A 23,505-nucleotide genomic window follows, 5' to 3' on the forward strand; every position below is an offset into this window, starting at 1 on the left:
TGAAGCATGCCATTTTAATCGCATTACTTAATAATATAATACCTATTCTTGAAGAAACTGATTTCACTTTACATGTATGTGTTGATGAAGACCTAGAGACTAACCGAACTTTGGCATGCATTCCTGCAGTAAGCCGTATTTTTGCTGACTTAAAGCATGTTAGTAAAAATATTCAAAAGAATCTTTGTAAGTATGTTAATTTTGCAGTTACGCATGTCTTTTTTTTTTTTTTTTTAATGATTTATATATGCTTTATTGATATGTAGTTTATATACCATACAAACAAATTATCATAAGCTATATCCACCCAGTAGGATGCAATTATCAAAATATGGATAAGAATAAATATAGAATAAGAATGATTAGTGTTGTATCTATTGATTATAGAATAAAAATAATCAAAATTATGTCTATTGAATATATTATAGAAGTTGTTGTTATTATTATATATATATATATATATATATATATTTTTTTTTTTTTCTCCCTTTTTCCTTTCAAATTTGGTATATATCCAATTTAAGATTAATTATACTGTTGCTAAATCAATTATAACATTGTTAACAACCTTTTTTGTCTTTTTATGTTCCCCCAACTAAACCACCAGTTATTATTAATTAATAAACACATTTGATCTTGAGCTTTTTTTTTCATTCTATAGCATTTTGATAATATGAGATTTTCATTTTTTAAGTTTTCAGGCTGTACTGAATCCAATTCCAATGATGTATCACCAAACTCTACCATTTGATCTTCCTGTGAATTTGTTATATTATTCTTCTTTGATTGTTGTTTATTCTGTTTTAATTGCTTGATCTGTTGATGAGGGGATTTAAAATAATGATCCATATTTTCAGATTCATTTAATTTGTCTTTTTTTCCAATATTTTTAGCCTTTTCCCATGCATTAGTGGCATTACATCTAGGCAACCAAATTAATTCCTTAAAGTGAATGATGAAGGAATCCAAAAGTGAGGCCAAAAATAAAATGTTTTTTGACTCTGAGAATCCAAATATTTGTTTTGATATTTTGGAAAAATTAGTGTTAATCTTAGCTTCAATAAGTTATTTAATTCAATTATTACTTATTAGTTATTAATATAATATTTATATATAATTTAAACTAAATTCTTTATTATTTAATAAATCATAAGTTATAATTATTTATTTATTAATTCTATTATTATGTATTTATTTATTTATTTTTTTTATATATAACCACTACACATTTATTAAGAAAAAGTCAAAGTATTTACATATATACATAAGTACATAAAAGGACTAACTAAGACTAAAAAATACCCAATAAACCATTCGTCATTTCCTTTTGAAAACCCCACGTGTGCACAGTCAGGCGGTTATACTGCTACTTTTTTTATAATAAATATAATTATTAAAATTAATATTATATATAATAATTGCATATTATTTTTAAAATCACTTACATTTTATTGCAGTCCTTATACTAATAATTTTCTTTTTAGCAATTCCAATAGTAGGAAATAATTCATTCTTAACAAAATTTTTAAAAGCAATAGGTGTAGTATTGAAGTTTTGTTTTCAGATCCAAACATAACATTTTTCTGCAGCATCTTCATCATCAATCACTCTAACTGGTTTTTGATATTTTTTATGTTTAGATGCTGGAAGGTCATTATTTATTAATCAATATCTTGTAAGGTTTCAAATTTTTTGTGCTTTTCATACATCACCATTAATAAAGATTTTTTGAGCAATCTCTAAACTAATATCCATTTGTCCATACCCATTATTATTACTGTTTAATAGGATAAAATATTCAAATATTATTCTTTTATAATTGTATTCTGTAACTGTTAACTGACTGTGTTGTTTTTCTAATAATTGTTTTTTTAATTCTTTTATTTTTTCAGTCATCTGATAAGTATATGGATTAATGATATCACTTTCCAAACCATTTGAAGCATCTTCTAATATGTTTAGATTAGATGATTGATCAGTATCCTAATCACTTTTTTTAAAGAAATTTGTAATTTTTTTTGTACCAGCTGCTGCTTTAATTAATAAACCATTTGGACCATATTTATCATAATAGGTTGATTTTGATATTTTGCTTACTTTATATAGTTCTCATTTTATTTTTTCTAATTGATTATCATCTTGCCATACTAAATCAAATTCTTTTATTTCATCTTCTACATTTTCTGAATCATTCCATGATTTCCATGCACTATCATCATCATTGCCCCAATCCTTAGTTTCATTAAAGGAATCACTAACTAATGCATCATCACCATCATCACCTAAACCTGAAATATTATTAAAGCCAGGATTATTGTAAAAAGGATTGGATACATCAGCAATTTCATTATAATTATTCTTTTTGTGATGTTTTTTTGTATTATTATTATTAATTAGCATTAATTTATGATTATTTTTATACTTTTCTTTAACATCATATTGGCCATTTATTATATGTGACTGCTTTTTGATTTTTTTTCTGTTTGGACAAAGGTGGCATTTTTTGTTTTATTAAAAAAATTTTTGAACAATGTTTAAGACAATAAATTGTTATCACGTGATAAAAGATCTCTTATTTTATTGGTTAATCTATAAAATTACCCCTGTAATTACCCCTGCAAAATTAGTCTGAATTTGCTTAATTTATAATAACATGCCTTATTTTTGACTCCCGATAACTAAAATTGTAAGCCAATTTTTTAAAAGAGAACAACTTAAAGTCTTAAACTATATAAAAATTGGTTTAACTGTTAATCTTTTAATAAAATATAAATTGAAAAACTAGATACAATTAGGAACTATGCAATATTTTTGATGAGTATAGGTGTCACGCACCATAGGACCGATGACCATCCTTAGAAAGGTGGAAATGCGGTGGGATGTGACGGTTGTGATGAATATTTTTACTGTTACGTGATAGTAAAATTTTTGATGGGAAAATGGGTTAGGTCGGGTACCTGATCCAACCTGTAATATTTGGGTCAGATTATCAAATTCATGACCTACCTCTGGTCAGATTCTAGTGTTTAATTCGTTAAGCTGGCAGATATAAGATGTTTTATATATATACAGTATTTCAGTATTTGAAATTTAAATTAGCATATTAATGACTATCATGCAATATAATCTGGTAAATTATAAATTTGGCTCGAGTTAATATATATTCTTACCGCAAACTATAATTATCCAATTATTTACATGGATAAACGGATAAGCTGGATAATATCAGATAATATAAAACCATCCTATCCATTTATCCGTCAGTTTAATGGATTGGATCAAGACAATTACCCGATCTAAGTCATCTAACCAAATATATCCTAATTATTTCATTATGCTACGCGTAATCACATTTGTAATCAATTCTCTAAAAATAATATTTCTACAAAGTTCTGTCTAATTATTAATACAGTCAAACCGATCCCCGGTGTACCGATAATTTCCTGTACCGATAAATTTTCATTGTCCCATTTCACGTATAATAAAAAAAACCGCGTTGTATCGATATTGTATATAATTTCGCGATGTAGATACTTTTTCTTGGTCCTTTATAATAACATATATTAAGATGTACCGATACTTTTTCCCTAAAACAACCTTCATCGGTACATAGAGGTTTTGACTGTACTCTAATTCTTATTAATCATGATGTAATATTTATGTAACATAAAATGTCGAACTTGACGTCTTGACCCTTCCAAGTGATACATTTGACTCCCTTATTACGATACATTTGACAAAATTGCTTAAATAATGCAGAATGAAAAAAAAATAAAACTCAAGAAAAAAATAATGGAACAATTTACAGTAAACAATGTGTTGCTGAAAGCATCAAACATGTTGACATTAAACTGACACAACTTGATAAATTTTCTTGCAACTTAGCAACAATATTAGCAACTTTTATCCAGCATATGTAAAATTTACATCGCTAAGAACGATATATGGACTAGTGAAGATGTTGAATATATCAGAATAATCATGGAACTTCTGAAAAGTATATTTAGAGATGCCCCATATTGCTTGATGATGCATTAGATAGAAATGATGTGAAAGACTTAATGTTGGAAGTAAGAACGTACTGTCATACTAAGCTCGAATCTAGATATGCTAAACTTAAAAAAGATATAACTATTAGTCATAAAACATTGCAAATATGTTAAATCTTTCATGGAAAATTTGAAAAATTCTTCAATTGACATTGATAATATGGAGAAGTTATACGAAATATCTGTCGTTATTATAAAAGTCAAAAACGAACCTGACATTCCGAAAAAATTTTTAGGACATCTTAAAAAGGTGGGATCTTATACTTCATCTTTGATGGCTATCGTCAAATGCGCGTGTATGAAAGAGTACAAAGTCCCATAATGGCGATGTCCGATAGTAGTGGAGAAAGCGAGAATTCTAATGACAGTGACTCTGATGACTTTGCCAGAAAAGTTAGAGAAAGTGCCAAAGAATATACTAGAATATTTATTAGAAGGTCTAGTTCACTATAACTACCATATACCTTTACTTATCTTTGCTTAATTACACTTAATTACCAGTAAAGTAGTAAAAATATGATATATACTTAATGATGTATAGTATTTTATCAATAAAGCATAAAAAAATTCAAATCGAAATCTATTTTTGTAAATAAATTATTAATATATATTTATCTATCCCAGATTACTAATACCGATTCTATTTACAAAAATAAATAGGGAAATTTCTCCAATAAATCATATTATTTAACTTATCACAAAATGAATTTATAACAGAGAATGGAAACGTAATGCTAACTTGTGTACGAAATCGCAATCAGAAGTCACCTTATGTAGTAGGGTCGTATGAACGTTCTTAAGCATTTAACCAACGAGACTTATTAAAAAACAAAATATAGACGCTGAAAGCATATTTATTAAGTTATTCATTTGAGTTTTCGTTTTATTGATAACTATCGATTGCAGAATCAAAACGGATTGATTATTAAAAAAAAATCAAAAACACTAAACCTTCTAATAACCAAGTAAGCGATTATATATGAGCTTTCTGATTACTGGAGACCGATAACCTCAGTCAATTGATCGTGACAAAATGTCACGGTTTTGCCACCGATAACCTTTTTCAACAGTTCGTACCAAAATTTCTGGAGGCATCCTTCAGTTCAAATGATAAGACTTTTCGAATTAACAATGTTCTTAAACATATCCTCAATTCGAATTCTATCTTACCAGGACATATGAAATATATTCTTATTCGAAGAGTTTAAAGATAATCGCTTGGTTATTCCTCGCGATTACGATGATACTCCTCAGGGATTCTCCATGCTCTTCACATCAAATACGTTTTCCCTCAATCAAAAAAGTTTCTTCGACAAGATTAAACGAAATATTTTAAGATTCGAAAGTGATTTCAACATCTGGATCTGTACATTCCCGACTTAAAATTTTATGTACTAATCGTTATGTCCCCAACACAAGACTATAGATACAGAACATATCGATGTAGCTTGGTGAACTGACTATTTCACTGCTCCTATAACCTCCCGAATCATAAAACATTTGGTTTTATAGGATTTTCTAAAACTTTCAGAGAAGTTCCCTCCGGGGACTAAAAGCCCAAGCTACAAGTTCCTACATATAGACTCGTTTCCTTCGTATTCGAATTTTTCACACGTTGGTAAAGAATTTCCTCTTAACTATCTCCGTTATATATTCTTGTCTCTTGGTAATCGACAACTAATATATTCCGTGCAATATTCATATCGTTGTCCTACTAAATATGGTTAAAGACTTGTTGTTAATCCCTTAACTGCGTCAAGATATTGGCAGGTCTTCTGCTAGTTCTTTGGCTCATTTTGATTGCAATAAAAAATAGCGGTTTGTTCAAAAACTCCGGGTCTTCGTGAAATTCTTGCATCGTCTTTCAAAAATTATTATAACACGTTCGTTGTAGATGAAAAATAGACGAAATATAACATCATCCATTTACTCCTGAAGGGATTAGCTTCACAAATCCAATGGTTTACGATACGATTTGTAATACAGGCTTTTAAAGGATAATATCCCCATCGGAATTACTGATTTATTGATGTAAAAAATAAACTACAAGATTCGGTAATACATAAACTTGTTCTACAAAGTGAAGTAGAGTTTCTATACTAATGCTCGCCGGTATTTCGTTATCTAAACTATCTATATGCTAACACAGTATCACATTAATTCATTAATTCTAATCCGACTTCATTTGTCCCCAACATCGGTATTCTGGATAAAATAAAATGGTCGTCAGTTATGCATAGAACATGCAGAGTCAGAAATAAATTAACAATATTGGCCTTAGTTAAAACTCACCGAAGGTTTATGTTCTCCGCTTAATAAGGTCCTCGAAATTTCTGAACAAAAAAATAGATATTAGCTTTGCAAGCTATGAATCACTCCCTTGCAAATGCACAGTCACAACCGAAAAAATATATTTCATTCGTACCTTAATTGCGAAGTGTCTCGTCCAGACTTTAATAATTTTTTTGTCAGCACTTCTTAAACTGCGATAGATCGGTTTAGTTCATGCTCGAAGAAATAGCACGACGTCATACAGTAAAATCTGCTTATTAAGAAAACGCCCAGATTTAATTTAGTTATCGTTATGACATAATCAGTTTAAAATTAATTTTATTGGCTATTAATTGTTGTTGTACACCCGAAGAAAAAAATCGTCCTGTTTCGCTTGCCGACAAGTTAATTTTAATAAACTTTTTTTTTTTTTACTATGCTTATATCATTTATATCATTTATATCATTATATCATATTTCGTGTTACCAATCAATAGTTTATAAATGATGTATTCAGAAGTATATATATACCTTCAAGGCTTCACACAAGAGTTACTACGCTTTATTTTTTTTCCGGTCTGTGTTGCACACAAAAAGCCACATTAGTCAAATTCGATCATTCGTACGACTGAAAAATTACGTAACGTAATTCACCTTTTTTAATAAATACCCTGAGAATTCGTCTGAGAATCAAAAATCTAATGAACCACCGATAAATTACTTTTTACTATGCTTTTGCTGTATTGCGTCACAACAAGCCACCAAAAGTTTATGCAAGAGTCTATCAGTCACGATGTATCCAGAAAAGTATATGAAGTATATATATACCTTAGACTTCTCTCAAACTTTCTCAAATTTTTCTAAACTACTACTCGCTTTTAACAGGAACAAAATGGTATTGTCACTCAATTGTTTGATTCTAGGACAAGCTTCCGATAAAAGTTTCACTCAAGACATAGGCGAAAAATATTGCGATGATAGTGATGTTGAAGTCGAGTTTTCCGATTTTAAAGTTTCACACTTCAAAGAGAAGCTCTTTCATGAGCAGATCATAAAAAATATAATTCAAGAAAAAAATGAAATGGAACTTTGGAAAGTTAACAGTCAGAAGGTTGTAGAAGAAGAAAACAATCTTAAAGATTTTACTGAAAGTGACATCGAAGATAAACTCGGAGGCAAAAAGATGGACCCTCGATTCTTGCTTAAAGATTATTTTAAGGCTAAGGAAACTAATATACGGGACATCCATGTCTTCATTGTTTCCAGCTCCACTGGTAAGTGTCTCCCAACGTTTTACCTCTCGAACAAGAAATTTGTGATCTTTTTTTATTAACTAGCTTGTTTCTATATTTTTAGATTACCTATATAAAAGACCAAGGCTTGATTTTAATAACATTCCTTTAGATTTAGGACAGTCTCCTACGCAACTTTTACATACTGGCGGATGTTCTTGGGATTATCAAGAATCATCTGAGTTGGAACAAGAATTGAGAAAAGAAGTTCGGGGGCTATATAACGTGTTCAAAGAAAATAAACGTGAAAAAACAAACACACCGATCTTTTTTATGACATCTGGTGCCGGATGTGGTAAATCTCGTAATGCTACAGAGTTACCTAAAATTCTCCGTAAAATATTCAAAGATGATCCAGAATTGGAACCTCGTTTTCAAGAAGCACTCATCATCAACATCTCTTTTGAAAATGGTACAAGAATCAACACGAAAGAAGAATGCAATGCAAATGATGTAATTGCTAAACGAATGCTATACCAGCTTCAGAATCAAGGCCTCCACTGGGTCAATATTCGTGATGATAAGCAGCCCCTTTCAACTATTAATATTCTTGAGAGATGTGCTAAAGAAAAAAAGGTAGCAATAAAGGAACTGACTGTGATCCTCGTTGTTGATGGATTACAAACTGCTCTAATTAATCCAGATGATGGCATGAAAAAGGATTCGTTATTTTATTCTTTAATGACGGAGATATCCGTTCTTGTCATAAATAAACAATCACCCTTGATTATTGCATGTTGCACAGCAACTTTAGCACGTCCATTCCATGAAGTTGTGCAAGTTTCTCATCAAAAGCGAGTTTTCCTTCAAATTCGTTCTTTAGATTCTCCTAAAGAAAAGAACGAGCCAGTCTTTAAAAATACACCTCTCCTTAATATGTTAGTAAGCGATATGGGCGGAAATGGCAGAGCATTAGAAGCACTTCAATCAGCTATAAAAGGGGTAGATTTTGAAAATTCCAGCTTTCTTTCAATTGCGGAACAAGTATATTATAAACTTAAGGATCACTATTGTGAATGGATTAATTATACTCGTTATCTAACACCTGTTCTTCGAGCTATTATGACGCACACCAAGTTGGTGTTATCAGCTCCTATTCCTGGCACAGATATTTTACCGGAAGAACTCTCAAAACTAGGGCTGGTCAAATTGGAGAAACAAGATGATCTGAGCGATAAAGGAACTTTAACATGTCCATATATCTGGTTGTGGCTAATGGCAAATGCATCAGGTGATAGTATTCTACGTAATTGGAATTTTAAGTATTATAGTGAAATTCAGAATAAGGAGGACCCAACCATTCCTCCTGGTTGTCAATTTTGGCAACATTTCGAACATTTCATTGCCTCTTTTCGTGTCCTTAAATCAAATGTATTTGAAATTAATCAAGAAATAGAATTACAAGATATTCATGCTGGCGCGAGACATAACTTTGGCTCAGCTACCATTAGGAACGTACCACTATCATTGAAGAGAGCTATCCGGCGAGAAAGTACCAAATCAAGTGCCTATTCTACCAATAAAACGGTAACTTGCAAGGAAGGTGATGATCAAATTGATATTGATCTCACAGATGCATCTGTCTGCATCATCAATGGATGGAGTGCACCTGCTGGCGATTCATTTTGTCCAATTTATCTTGCAGGCTCTACTCAACAGTCTCATACAGTATTTCATACAGAATGCCATCAATACAAGTGCTATGAGTCAACAATAGTGAACCAAACAACGTTTAATGAGGAGTATAAAAAAGCAAGTGATAAAGGGGATGTTTTTTTATTTTACACTCGTGGGCCTTCCAATGTACCGAATTTACCACTATTGTCTGCTATTGTTGACCGTAATAATTGGAAGTTGTATTTTGGTCCCTTTGTAGGAAGGGCATTCCTCTTAACGCGAAGTGATAAATTCAACATCAACAATTGCTCAAAATCTGAGATGACATCAATCCATGGGATAGGCTCTAAACGTGCCGATCTTTTGATGAGTAATAGACCATATCGCGATCTAGAAGATTGCATTGCCAGAACTAATATTCCCTGTAACTTCTTGATTAATTTCCAATTCGGCGCAACTCCTTCATCAACTTCACCAAACTAATGGTGACTTAGTGTTTCTTGCACTAAACTATAGAGCCAAACTTAGTGATGGCTGGCTAAACATGATGGTTGGACTTAATGATTTCTGCGATTATTTATAATGCTTTTAATACATTCTGCTGGACTAATCATTAGATTTTAAAGTACACTATATTTATGTTTTCAAAATTATAGCTTTATGTTGATCAAAAATTTCATTAACCAAGGCTCTTATTTATATAATTTACAAATGGGTCTAAGAATTGATTTTGAAATCATCTTAAAGAATTATGACCACGTCACAAAAATTTGAATGTACTATAACTTACAATAGAAGCATTTAACGCTATCTCGTATATAAAGATCAAACTTTGAGTATATGCAGGAAAGTTCGAGAACAAATTGCATGCAATTACTTGTTCCCGTGACATTTTGTCCCACCTAAATTTCGTCATAGATAAATAAACTAGTACCCTAGTCAAAAGTGGCTGACACGTGATTGCCGATCTGATCCAACCAAAAATTACAGTCACGTGATATATGTTTGTACTACAAAACTATTATTATTTTTTTTATTTTTACAATAATAGCAACAACTTATCATTATAAATTACTTTAAAAAATTTAGTGTATTTATTAATTATTTTAAGGACATTTTTGTTGATAGATATTATGAATAAAGAAACTATTTTAAGAACATTGTATTCTCATTATGATCCTTTCAAGTGCGTGGAAAAGTAGTTCTTCTTGAATATGATTTAATGTCATCAACTACCTTTTTCATTCCTGAAAAATTTTTAATTACAGAGTTGGCTCAGCGATAATTTTTTACTTGGTGTTGTTCTATAACTATTTTTTTAGCATTATCTAAATAAGTTTCCAGTTTGGCAAAAATTAATTCACCATTTTTTATTTCTTTATCATCTTGCATGCTATTATTATTGATGCCTAAATTATTTGTAGTATCACGCAAAACTTATAGAAAAAGAAAATTAAGAATTAGTAATATTTATAATTATAAAATAATAACAATAAATTTTTTGAAAATTTACCATTTGATCTTATACTTACTACACATGTTTGATTCTTTTGCAAATTGACATCATTTTCTTTTACTTGATTACTCTTTTCATATTTCAAAAATGAATAAACTCCTTGTCTTTTCACTTTTGTGAAAAATGACAGATCATTTCCTAAATTTTTTTGTAATAATACAAGATAATAACACATAAGCCATTGACTTAAAAGAAATGCATAACAGCTACAAACCCATTTTTCAGTATTTGTTATATGAAATTTTTTTTATTTTCATGTTTCTTACATTTTTTCCATTCTTTTTTAAATTCTTTTTTCCATAAAGGTTTCTCTTTTCCTTGTAAAATTTGGAATTGACATTGTTGATGATATGGAAGTAATCGATTAATAATAATAAAGACCATCAAATCTAATCTAAGTTTGAAGAATTTGGGCAAAAAATCCGCTTAACTATAGCTACCTTCCAATGGGATTCAATTAATATAGTTGTTTTAAATAAGCATAATTTATCAGAATTTGCTGCACGAGCTATACATGCTGCCCAAATTATTTTGGGATGCCATAATTATAATTTGGGATGCTATAATTCATTCGGTTTATATATAATTTACTATGTAAAGTGCCAAAATAATTTGGGATGCCATAATTGAATTTGGGATTTTACTTATAATTACGGCAGTCCAAAATAATTTGGGTAAAGGGCATGTATAAGACGGATTCATAAAATCCAATGGTCTTTTTGATACCATGTTCATCCATATATATGCCCAAATATTTCTAAGATCATATTTAATACAAAAATCATACATTTCTTTAACAGATATAATCCAAATTTTATCAGTTGAAAAATATTCATTACTATCATTTGGAATTAGAGAATGAAGATGAAAATGCTTTGTAAATTGTAATTAATTTTAATGTCTTCTCACAAATTTTTTGGGCAAACTTCAAAGGTTTTTCTATTTTTTGGCTGCAATATTTTGTGATTATCTGAAATCAAAGGTGCAAAGTTTTCATCAATAAAATCAATATTCAATTTAGTAAAACTAGCACTATAATTATTTGTTTTTGATAATATGTTATCAGATAATCATTTTTTTACTGCTTTCTTTAAGTGCTAAAGACATAATTGAACTTTTATATCTGGCTAAACTTGTCGTACAGTACTAATTTGAGCCCAATCTTTATGTGTTAGAAAAAACCTAAGGTTTATAAGACCATTTTGTTTAAGACTTTGAAAAAATTCAGTAAGAATTGCTGTTCGTATTCCATCACTTTTTTTTGCATTATTTAAAAATAAATAAGCTATAGGATATCCACAACCATCAATTTGTCCAATTGCTGCATATAATTCAAATTCAAGTGTGTTTGTTTTATCTAAAAATACATAATATAATTAATATAATAAATATTTTTTTTTTTTAAATGTTGAATCATGTACCATTTTATTAGAATATATTTGGACTACATAATAATTACAAATATTCTATGAATGATACTTCCAGCTCCAGGCCAGTCCGATCAACCATTAGATATTATATTACCAATAAAATTAAAATTAAGAATAAAAGTAACCAAAAAGCATAGCAAAATAATATACCATAATCTAAAAGTATAAACAAAAATAAAGCATTAAAAGAAAAACAAAAACAAAATTAAAAATAAAAATAAAATTAACAATAATTAATAAATTATATATATGTCTAAAATTATAAATAAAAATAAATATAAATAAGAAAAGAATAAAAATATTATTTTTGTATCAATTAATCCAATAATTTTTTGCTCATGTATAACGTAATCTTATCAACTTTCTTTTTTATTGGAATCCAATCTTCACATATGTATTTCCTTACAAAGGTATCCATAGATTTCTTTACCAAAGAGACTGATTTTTGTAATCGATCTACTTTTTCCATTTGTAAATCTTTAACTTTATTTGTAAGTTGATTTGAATTGTCCTTTACTTTGAATTCTGAAAGTTGATTTGAATTGTCCTTTGCTTTGGATTCTGAAGTAATTTTATCTGTTCGAGAAATACCTTCTCTTTTTTCTCATAAAATAACTTGTTCACATTTTGGTTTCCATATTAATTCTTTAAATGCTAGAATAAATCAAATTAAAATGTTAGCCATAAGTGTCTATGCCTCAGCAAGAGATATCTTGAAGTCTTTTTGTAATCTTATTGATAGACAAGTTTCAACTTTTACTTCTAATGCCAAATGTTGGAACTTTTGAAATTTTTCTGACTTTGCTGTAATTCCTAATATGTTTTGTAATACTTTTCTAATAAAATCTTCACCTTGGCATCTAATTTGTTTTTGTTTCAAACATATAATTATAGATTCTTTTGTTGTAATTTCCAATATTTTTTGCCAAGTTACCTCATATGCTTGACATTCAAATAAATGGTTTCAATTTTCTTTCTTATTACATTTCATAATACATTTCATTTCCTTGTAGAGTTTTAGTTTTCTTATTGCTAAAATTGATCCTAATGGAAGGATTTTATGAAATAATTTTGCTATAAAAGTCCATAAATAGTTGATTCTCATACTATTGCAGTAAAACCCCTTGCAATAATGGAAAATAAGCCAAGTAATTTTCCAGTCTATCTGATTAACATCTCCATAACATAATTTCTGATTATTTTTTAACAATAACCATTCAGTAGCTTCACCTGTAGCTAATATTTTCAAAATAAATCTTCTAATATTAACTTCAATAGGTTTATCTATAAAAACAGGAAAATAAGATAATATATTATTAATAAAATCTATATTATTCCTGAATAAATTGTTTCCACATCGTCCTTTCTAAGGTTGCTTGTCTAAACCTCTTCAAAATCCTACGATTAGTTTCGTCAAAATTTTACTATAGATTTATTATAGTTTTGGCAGAGTTTTGGCAGTTTCGGCATTTATAATAAGTTTCGGCAGTTTCGCCTTTCTCCAAAGTTTCGCCAGTTTTTTAATATAACTTTAATATAGTTTCGGCAGTATTTCGCTTTTTGGCGAAACGCCATCTTGCCTAAACCCCTAGGTTTCGGCAAGCAACCTTAGTCCTTTCTTTGCTAATTTATCAGCTATATCATTGCCTATTATGCCTTTATTTTAACCAACTTTAAATTTATAGATGCTTCTCTGATCAGCATAATTATTTTAATAATAATTAGATTATTGGTCTTTTTAAGCCATGTTCTAGTTATTGAATTAAAAGCTGAATTAATTGAATTAATAGCACCTAAGCTGTCTATATAAATAGTTACATTAGAATTTTCTGGTGCTGTCAACAATGCCAAGAAAATAGCTACTATTTCTATCCTGGTTGATGATGGACATAAAGATAAACATGAATATACTGAAAATTCTCCTAATTCATTACTTGTATAGAATGCTGCTCCTAAATCCACAGTAGTATTATCTGCTCTATGTAAAAGGTCATTATTATCTATAGTCTGATTAGCTAATGATCCATCTGTATAATATTCAATGTTTTTCAATAACTTTAATTGATGTCTTATATTTGTAAGTTCTTGTTTAAGTGTATTTTGTTCGATCTATCGATTGATCCATAGACCTAAATTATCTTCATTCAAATTAATTATAGGTGTTTTTTCCAATTGTTGTATATCACTATTTGCTGAAATATTTTTAATTCTATTTAACGATTCCACTATATAATACCAGTCGATATGTGTAATTGCACCTGTTGATAAACGAATAAAAATTGGTAATACTAATGCATTATATTGGGTTATTGTAATCATCTTGGGATATTCCTGTTTCTGAATAATTGCTTTTTGAGAATTATCTGAACATATTTCAATATTACAAACTTCTATAATTAAACATTCAATTTTTTCCTCATTTTTCTTTATCTGTATTCTTTTCTTAACAAATCCTACTGAGATTTCATTATTTTTATCTTTTATTATAACATATGGGTATTTTCGCTTGTCTTCTGATACCGGTTGTAATATATTATTCAAAAAGTTAAATAAGGAATATCTAGGCATTTCTAGTGCTAATATTCCCTTAATCCATCGGGTTAATAATTGAAACCATTTGGCTATGCGTCCTTTTGCTGATAGCCCTGCAATGAAATGATAACGCGTTCAGCTATAGTTATATGTCCAGAAGGTACATCAATTGGCTAACATAAATAAGTGGGTATGAATTTGAAGTTCCAATTTTTCGTAATAAATTGAGGCATCTATGTGTTATAAATATTTCTCTAATAGGCATATTTCCACCACTAATAGTCCATGTTGACCTATTTATGTAATCTTGTTGTATGATAATGTTTAATTTCTGGGCTATAATAATATTATGTAGACTTAGATTAGATTTTGCTTCTTGATGTCCTAGAAATAATAATCCTGATTCATGTTCAAAAATATTGTCATGTATGGCCAAACGCAACTGTGCAGTCCTACATCTTATCATTATAGAACTAGATGCCGGTGAATTACTATTTATTAGATATAAAAGGTAGTGATCTGATTTGCACATATTTGATCCCATGGATTATTAATTCCTAAGATGTATCGATGATATATTGCTGATGTTGGATAACTTCTAGGCAACCCACATATCTGCTTAACTAATTTAATCACTGGAGTAAACAAAAGATTCCATTCATTTTCTGATAATGTCATTAATTGGGCCACATATACCACTTTTGGGATAAGAAGCATGATTAATAAGATATGCAATATGTCCTACTGTAATACGTTTTCTTCTAATAGGATTCAAAAATTTTTCAATTATATCCTTGATTCTTTTGATTGATCTTTTCCTTAAATTGGAAGAAGAGAAGTAGCATCCTAAATACCGTATCTCTTTATCTGTGGCTTGGACCTTTGAGTTGTCACGTCCAATAGTGATATATAATTCATCTCTAGGCACTTTAGGATTTATTACCATCAGCTCAGACTTTTTCCCATTTATATCTACATCATGGAAATGATAGAATTGTGTGGCTATATTAATTGATGCCTGAATTTTATCTCCCGAACTATCCAAATAACTCGTATCATCCATATAGGCTATAACTGGTACTCTTAGTCTATATTGTTGCTATGTTAAACGATCCTGAATATCCACTGGCCAAGTGTTTACCATTTCATATCCTTGTTATTGATTGCATGCTTGTTGAATAGCTACAAGCAAAGGATCGTAAAAAATTCTCCAGAGTAAAGGTGAAATTGCATCACCCTGGTCAATACCATCTCCCCCTATGAAGGTTGAATTAGGCCAAATGCTGTAATTACGCTTATTTGTCTATCTTTGAATAATCCTGTAATCCATAAAATAAATTTTTCTGGTATGTCTAACCTTCTTAGTGCAAGCTGTAAACTCTCTAAGCTAACTGAATCGTATGCTTTCATCATATCTTGGGTTACCATCCAGAGTTTTTTTCCATTTTCCCTTGCATCTTCAATTATATCATTCATTAAATGTAACGGTATTGCTGTATCTTCTTCCTTAAGACCGCAAAAATTCAATCTGCGTAAAACTTTATTATGTGTCAAAATTGTACTTAATCGGTTTGTCAATAATTTGGTGACAGATTTCTTGATATTATCTAGCAATGCTATGGGACGCGTGTTGGCCAAAATATAATCAAATTTTTGTGGTTTTGGAATCGGATGAATAAGTGACTGTTTTCACTGGTCTGGTACAACTCCTATTTTCAGGGACAAATTTATGATCTTTAATATGATGGAGCTGGATTTGTCTGAAATGTGTTTGATTATAGTATATCCAATGCCTAAAGGACCTGGCGCTGAGTTTGTGTTCACCTGTTCAAGTGTTTGCTGCCATTCTTCTAACGTTATCTCATTTATTAAATTAGCCATACAGGACCCCGGATATCTCCAAAACAGGTCATAAGTCACACTTTCGGCAGATTGGCCCATTTTTCAGGGGCTCAAAAAATCGTTTTTTGTAAATATCTCGGCATCCAGTGGTCCAATTTTGATGAATTGTTTTTTAAATTGTAGAGCTAAATGAGGGCTACAAAATAAAAAAAGTTCATTAAAATTGAATTACTGGATGCTGAGATATTTACAAAAAACGATTTTTTGAGTTTCAGCAAAAAGGGGTGTTTTTGGCCAAAAGTCCATTATGACCTTTATATTAGATATCTGGGGTCCTAGCCATACACTCAGTAAATTCACCATTTGGCCTATATATATTGCTCCAGAAAACGTCTTGCTCTATCGATTTAGTATTACATTTTCGTAAAATTCCTGCAAAAGTATCTTTTGCATGGGTTCTAATTGTATTAGGATCAAGCGCTAGTTTAACACTTTCATTCTCGCTGGATATTACTGCTCGATCAATAATAATGTGTTCCTTAACAACATCTTATGTGGAAAGTAACCACTTAGGAATATTTGAGTGTATAATGTTGCAACGTTTTTCTATGCTATCTTGGATCTTGCTTAAACGTTGTACTTGTAAATAATTTTTGTCTATTTTAATTCTTTTTTTAACTACATCTTTAATAATATTAATCCATGTGTCACTAAAAAGGCTGTGTGTAGGAATAATAATTTCCTCATACTTATCTATGAATTTATCGTATTCTTTCCTTTTATAATCATCATTATATTTATTAAATCTGTTCAGCCAATAATCTATCCAGTATGCATCTTTGGCGGCAATAAAGTCCTGATCTTTACAGATTTTTCTAATTAAACTTTCCAATTTAGTAGTATGTCACATAGTTTTATCTGCAAATGTTAACTTATGTCTTGTATTGTGACTTCCTGGATATTTAACTAATTTCATGGGAAGTTCTATATTCATCACTATAGATATAGCACTTATAATATTATTCCAAAGCTCATTAAATCTACGTTTTATTTCTTCTCCATCAGTGCTCTTTTCGTCCCCTAATTGTATTTCATAATTAATTCCCTCTATTAGTTGTTGGAAGTCCCATGATTCTATTTCCCTATCTAATGTTTCAGTAAAATTTTTCCATTGCACATTGGTTATTTTACTGATATCCACTATACGTTTATCTTGATGTAAATCTGGATCCTGTAATTGATCTGGAACACAATGCCGGAAATTGTTTCTAATGAATCCTGATATATTTAGCGTTGTTGATATAATACTATGGTGACTGTTTGTGACCATCTGTAATGAGTGCAACAAAAATTCTACTGGAATCGCATCAGGTTCATATGTGATCCAGATTTGATCAATCTTCCGATTTTGAGATAGAGCTGATCTATTTTTGTTTTTATCCCATTTCTCATGTGTGAATAACTCTGCATCCAGATAGAGAACTCGGCACATATCATAGAGACCTAACTGCGATAATTGTATTAGAAATTGAGATCCTGGTTGTCTGGTGCTAGGCGATCGATCTATTTTATTATTAATTGTGTCATTGAAATCGCCTAATACAATGTGCAGTATTATGGTGTTATGAACTGATCGGTTATGTCCCTCCATAGCCATTTTCAATTCATCGATCAAACTTTTCCTCATGTCTTGATCGTTAGGAGCAGCGTATATTGACCATACCTATATTTCTCTTTGTACGAACAGGAATTTAGCTATTATGATATATGGGGATATGCGCACTATTGAGTAATGATGTTTCATCCATCTGTTATGGATCACAAGTGCCGTTCCTGATCTTTTAGTTTTTTGATCACATTCACTGAAGATTATCGAATAGACTTTTGACTTAATGTCCTGGTTTATATAATATTCCTGTCGATAGTCTATATTAGTTTCTGATATAGCTATAATATCGATGCTATTTTCATTAATAAATTCCAATAAGTTATGAAGTTTCTGTATAGACGGGACACTAGCAATCCCATCTATATTGTGTGCTGCAATGTTCAACTCTAAAAATATTGAATCTTTCATTTCTTGTTTATTCAAATTCTCCTTAACAAATCTTAGCCTTTGTCTTGCTAAGAATACATTAGTACTTTCTTCACTTGTCAATGAATCAACTACTTCTTCTATGTTGTTTTGATTCTTTTGAAAATCCCCTTTTCAACTGTTGGTTCATTTGTTTCTGGATGTATATTTTCCTTTTCTGCTTCACCACCCGCTTTGTATCTTTTTTGTTGTTGTTGTGACCGTTCGTTATTCGTGTGCTGTGTTGAGAATGCGTTGTTGTCCTGATTACTCTTGTGTAGATTGCCCAGAGCTTGGCAATTTTCTTTCCCTTTCGTTATTACTACACATGTAACTTCATTTATCATCTTGTGTAATCTTCACTTTTGTTTTTGTTTAGACCGGCTAAAGAAAAAACTTTTCAATCCAAATTTTCAATATAATAAATATTAATAAAATATAATAAAAAATATTTTAAAAATAAATTATTCTTACAAGTTGCATCTACAACTACTTCTTTATTATTTTTTAATTAGTCAAAAAAAGATGTAATAAATCCAAGATATTGAATTTCAGATGTAATATTCAACAGTAATTTGTTAAATTGAGCTGGTTCTAAGAGAATTTATGCTGAAACAAATTGGTTATTATCTTTTTTGTATTGTTCTTGAATAGCCTGTATCTACCAATAATAGACTTGTTTCTGTGTAAGTTCTGAATATATGGATTCAAGTATTGAAAAAATATCTTTTGGTACTAAATGAATTTGTTGACGAATAGAATTTTTTACTTCATTTGAAACATTATATTTCTCAGGTTGAACATGTAGTAAATCATGCTGCATTACAATGTTTGCTGTCTGAATACTATTATCAATCACAATCTTAATATATATCCATTACATGAAAATCTTTCCATTTGTTCTCGATTATGTTATTTTTTAATATCCAAATTTTTATGTGGTTTTTTGGATAAATTTACAGATTATGAACAATAAAATTTAAAAGTTGTAGTTGATTCAAATCTGATCCAAGAGTGTTGATTATTATGTTTACAAAGTCAAGAGTAGTAGTGCAAATTTGCCAGTTCTGGGACACCCAATATTTTAGCCTTTATAGCTCATACAGTGTCACCATTAAGTTCCTCATAGTACCCGCTAATCAGCCATTTAAGCCCACTTAGCTATAGAGCCAAATTACCCTCAAAACCGTCCACAAAGTTAAATTTAACCATAAAATCTAACCATCACTTCCTATCCTTCCGTCAATCTGTTCAGTAAGCCAATCCTGCATTCCTGCTATATAAAAAATCAAGCGCACTCTTCTGCTATCATTCTTAACTTTCTATAGCCGCTAGGATAGCAAAAAGGTATGTAAGATTTATAGCCTTATAGCGTCATTTTGAGGGTATATAGCATGCAATAAGGAAAAAGCATGCTAGAATCACTCCAAAAGGTGATTTAATAGGATACAGGTATATTGCCTAATAGCCTCCAAAATCGAATTCAACTATGAAAACAATAAGGTAATCTAAAGCAATTTTGAGTTATTTTAACAGCACCAAGTACGCAAAAATAAAAAAGGCCAAAATGCTTTCAAACTCAGATTTAGCATCTATTGCAAACTATGATTATTACTATCCAATCCACCCAAAAAGCCAACCCAGCTTGTTTACAATTCTGTCAGCAAGTAGATTGCAAAACATGCCCGTGAGGCTAAAGGTCGAACAAAGGGCACGTGAGGCCGAAGGCCGAACCAAGCAATCCATACCTCTGACACATACACTGGTCGAATGATGGTATATCGGTAAAGAATTATCAGCCCGATTCTTTATTGATTCTTCATTAATTGTACCACTATAACATCCCGATAATCATTTTCGATTCCATGCTGATTAATGTTTAGATTCTGGACAACATCAGTAAACTATATTTCACAAATATTATGAAGAACCGGATTACCAATCGGATAAATATTGTGCAAATATCAAAACTGATAGTTCCCTTTTTCATATCTGATGTTTAAATTATTATTTATTGATATTTTAACGTTTTAATGCTGAAAGTTATATTATGCTTTTATTTATATACATGTATTATACTTATTATACATAAATAGTAATAAATAATTTAAATGCAATACTTAATTTACATTGAATTAACAGTATCGCAAGTTATTATAATACAAGCAATATTAAGCTATACGAATAATAATATACTAATAATTTTTCTCATTTTCCTCTTCACTGCTAACTTTGGTACTAATCTCTAAATGATGGTCATTATTATCATCATATGACTGAGAGATCGCCTAACTTAGAGCTGATTTAGGTGGCTTAGAATCATCATACCATTTTTTGTCATCATACCAACGGTGACAAAAAGTTTTTACGTGACTTATTTTCTTACCAATTATCGGATAAATGAAGAAAATTACGACGCTTATTGAATAAAAAACAGTAATCGGGAATTGATTAATTATGCAAACTTCAAAGCAAATAAACAATTACTTACATGACGTGACCTCCATAGTTTATGATAAACATGAAGAACATGTTTATCTGTTGGTTTCTTTTATTTTTCCGGTCTCTAATATTCATATTAACTTTCTTTTTAGGCGAGTTCAGCCAAATCAGTTTCGGATCTTCTCGAAACACTGTGAAATCTACTTTCACTTATCATTAACTCACAATCATTATTGAATTCGTCCCAAGATAATGAGGATGGTTTAAGTTCATTAAGTAACTTATCTTTGACATTAAACATATAAGTTAGACATTTCTGATGTCTTTCCTTTTTCTATTCGAAATAATGAATTTATTAGTAATAAATTTTAACTCAATAGACTAGTTACAAATTACTCACATCATCTCTATGAGAATTAGTGCCTTTCTTTTCTTTTCTGATTTGACTTTTTATGGATCAAGATTAACCTTCCAATTCTCATGATGATGATGATGCAATTGTTGCAAAATCCACTTCAATTCTGTGTCTTTGTACTGAAATCTTCCCTTTATGGCTTTATCTATCTCTTTCATCATTTTTTTTGTGACATATTAGGCGATTTCAGTCCATCTTTTGGTATGATCCAGTTGAAATGTATCGTCAAGGCCATTAAGAATCTGCACTACTTCATCCTTAATTAAAAAAAAGGTTAATAATATTCAAAGAAAAAAATATAGTAATTGTTAATAGAATAATTTATATAAAAATTCTTATATTGTTCTTCATTTATATCGTCGAGAACGTTTTGAGCATACGGCGGTAGTAGCCAGCTTTTGTTTCTGGAGGTGATATTATTCAATTATATTGAGTTGATTGAAATATATCATCTACTCTAGCGGTTTTGATTGAGAATTCTTGTACTTTGAACTTTTTCTGTAAGTGAGTTGACAACCTACTGCTTAAAGCTTTTCACTACAAATTAATATTATTATTAGTTTTTAAAAAAAATTTCTACAAAAATAATATTATTATACCATTATCATATTCTTTTGACGAATAACTATTATCGTATATCTTTTTGATCTTAAACCTATGAAGCTCGATGAATGACCTTTATCATATTTTCTTGAATCCCTGATAATACTTGAGCGATCATTATTATATCCTCTCGAACCTATGAAGCTTGATGAATGATTTTTATCATATTCTCTTGAATCCCTAGTAATGCTTGAGCGATCATTATCATATCTTCTCGAATTTCTGATGCTTAATGAATGATCATTATCATATTCCATATATTTCTGAACAGTTGGTGAATGGCTACTTTGAATATTAGAATGACTTATTCCTTCAGATACTTGGAAATTAAGTTGGCTTATCCGGAAAAAAAGATCTCTTATAATTTTTAAAAAATTATTAAATTATTAATTCATGATCTTAAAGATAGGAGAATTTTTACGCTGTGATGAATAATGAGAGTATCTTGAATTTTGATTTCCCGAAAGATGATGACGAGAATAATTTTTTCTTTCAGGTGAACGACTTGATGAATACTGATGATATTTTGAAATATTCATCCTTAATGAATGACGAATATGTGAGCTTGTGTCAAAACGTTGTTGGCTATTTTATACTATATAATAATTATAATATTGTATTGTAATGTAACAAAAGTGTTGTATGTATATTGTAATAGTTACCGACCTTATATACCTTCAAAAATAATTCCATATTACATCTTTAGTCTTTATATATTTATGGTTAAATTATATTTAGACTACAATTTAGTTACCTTTTTAGAAAAAACTAAATTATTTGATGTATTTTTAATTTTTGTACGACAATTTAATAGAATATTAATTATTAAAATTATTAAAGAATCAAAAAAATTCCCATAGTAAAATAAAAGCAATCATTTGTAATGCCAAAAAATTATTGAAAAACAAAAAATCTTTCGTAAAAGTTTCTAATAATCCCCCATATTGACTGCAATAATGAAAGTAAATCGAAAAGTTCGTTGTTATTGTAATAAATGTAAACGACTGACTCGTCCGCATCTGAAAAGATATGATTTCAAAAGGAACATAAGCCCCAGAAGAATTATCGAAAATATGGATTAATACTTGATAAATAATAATTCAAATCAAGATGGATCAGTAAATTTATTAATAAATAATTCAAATTTTACGGAAGTTGATTTAACCAGTAGCAATGATGATCAGATTAAAATTAATCGATCTATTACTCAAGAGAAAATTACACATTCCTTCGAATTACATATTTCCTAATTAAACTTTCCAAATTTAGTAGTATGTCGTATAGTTTTATACGGCAAATGATAATTTGTGTCTTATATTGCGACTTTCTGGATATTTAACTACTTTTATGAGAAGTTACATGTTCGCTATAGATATAGTGCTTATAATATTATTTCAAAGTTTATTGAATTTTTGTTTTATT

The 23,505-nt window shown here is 29.7% G+C and overlaps 6 protein-coding genes across 6 annotated transcripts; 1 reads left to right on the forward strand and 5 right to left on the reverse strand.

Annotated features, from left to right (window-relative positions):
* Nucleotides 1-1,358: 1,358 nt before the first annotated feature.
* OCT59_003606 (uncharacterized protein) lies at nt 1,359-2,400 on the reverse strand (the record flags this gene model as incomplete). Its single annotated transcript, XM_066145727.1, has 4 exons — nt 1,359-1,366; nt 1,446-1,512; nt 1,708-1,983; nt 2,149-2,400. The coding sequence occupies 4 exons, from the start codon at nt 2,398-2,400 to the stop codon at nt 1,359-1,361; spliced, it is 603 nt and encodes a 200-aa protein (XP_065996422.1).
* A 4,620-nt stretch (nt 2,401-7,020) lies between these two features.
* On the forward strand, nt 7,021-10,360 carry OCT59_003607 (uncharacterized protein). The gene is made up of 3 exons (XM_025312167.2): nt 7,021-7,136; nt 7,206-7,594; nt 7,677-10,360. Exons 1-3 carry the CDS (start codon nt 7,114-7,116, stop codon nt 9,710-9,712), a joined length of 2,448 nt encoding a protein of 815 aa, XP_025164570.2. The 5' UTR covers nt 7,021-7,113; the 3' UTR covers nt 9,713-10,360.
* A 144-nt stretch (nt 10,361-10,504) lies between these two features.
* On the reverse strand, nt 10,505-10,920 carry OCT59_003608 (uncharacterized protein; the record flags this gene model as incomplete). Its single annotated transcript, XM_066145728.1, has 2 exons — nt 10,505-10,665; nt 10,743-10,920. 2 exons carry the CDS (start codon nt 10,918-10,920, stop codon nt 10,505-10,507), a joined length of 339 nt encoding a protein of 112 aa, XP_065996423.1.
* A 7,804-nt stretch (nt 10,921-18,724) lies between these two features.
* OCT59_003609 (uncharacterized protein) lies at nt 18,725-18,970 on the reverse strand (the record flags this gene model as incomplete). Its single annotated transcript, XM_066145729.1, has 1 exon — nt 18,725-18,970. The coding sequence occupies one exon, from the start codon at nt 18,968-18,970 to the stop codon at nt 18,725-18,727; it is 246 nt and encodes an 81-aa protein (XP_065996424.1).
* Nucleotides 18,971-21,213: 2,243 nt separating this feature from the next.
* On the reverse strand, nt 21,214-21,641 carry OCT59_003610 (uncharacterized protein; the record flags this gene model as incomplete). The annotated part of the gene is made up of 2 exons (XM_066145730.1): nt 21,214-21,399; nt 21,534-21,641. The coding sequence occupies 2 exons, from the start codon at nt 21,639-21,641 to the stop codon at nt 21,214-21,216; spliced, it is 294 nt and encodes a 97-aa protein (XP_065996425.1).
* A 432-nt stretch (nt 21,642-22,073) lies between these two features.
* Nucleotides 22,074-22,340, reverse strand: OCT59_003611 (uncharacterized protein; the record flags this gene model as incomplete). Its single annotated transcript, XM_066145731.1, has 1 exon — nt 22,074-22,340. One exon carries the CDS (start codon nt 22,338-22,340, stop codon nt 22,074-22,076), a length of 267 nt encoding a protein of 88 aa, XP_065996426.1.
* Nucleotides 22,341-23,505: the final 1,165 nt, after the last annotated feature.

This window comes from Rhizophagus irregularis, chromosome 11, assembly GCF_026210795.1.
Source record: "Rhizophagus irregularis chromosome 11, complete sequence".
NCBI lineage: Eukaryota > Fungi > Glomeromycota > Glomeromycetes > Glomerales > Glomeraceae > Rhizophagus > Rhizophagus irregularis.

Bases quoted from the DNA above. Each gene is read 5' to 3' on its own strand.
- OCT59_003607 (XM_025312167.2), top strand. From the start codon at position 7,114: ATGTATCCAGAAAAGTATATGAA. The intron at 7,137-7,205 runs GTATATATATAC...CGCTTTTAACAG, and splicing joins TATCCAGAAAAGTATATGAA to GAACAAAATGGTATTGTCAC. The intron at 7,595-7,676 runs GTAAGTGTCTCC...CTATATTTTTAG, and splicing joins CATTGTTTCCAGCTCCACTG to ATTACCTATATAAAAGACCA.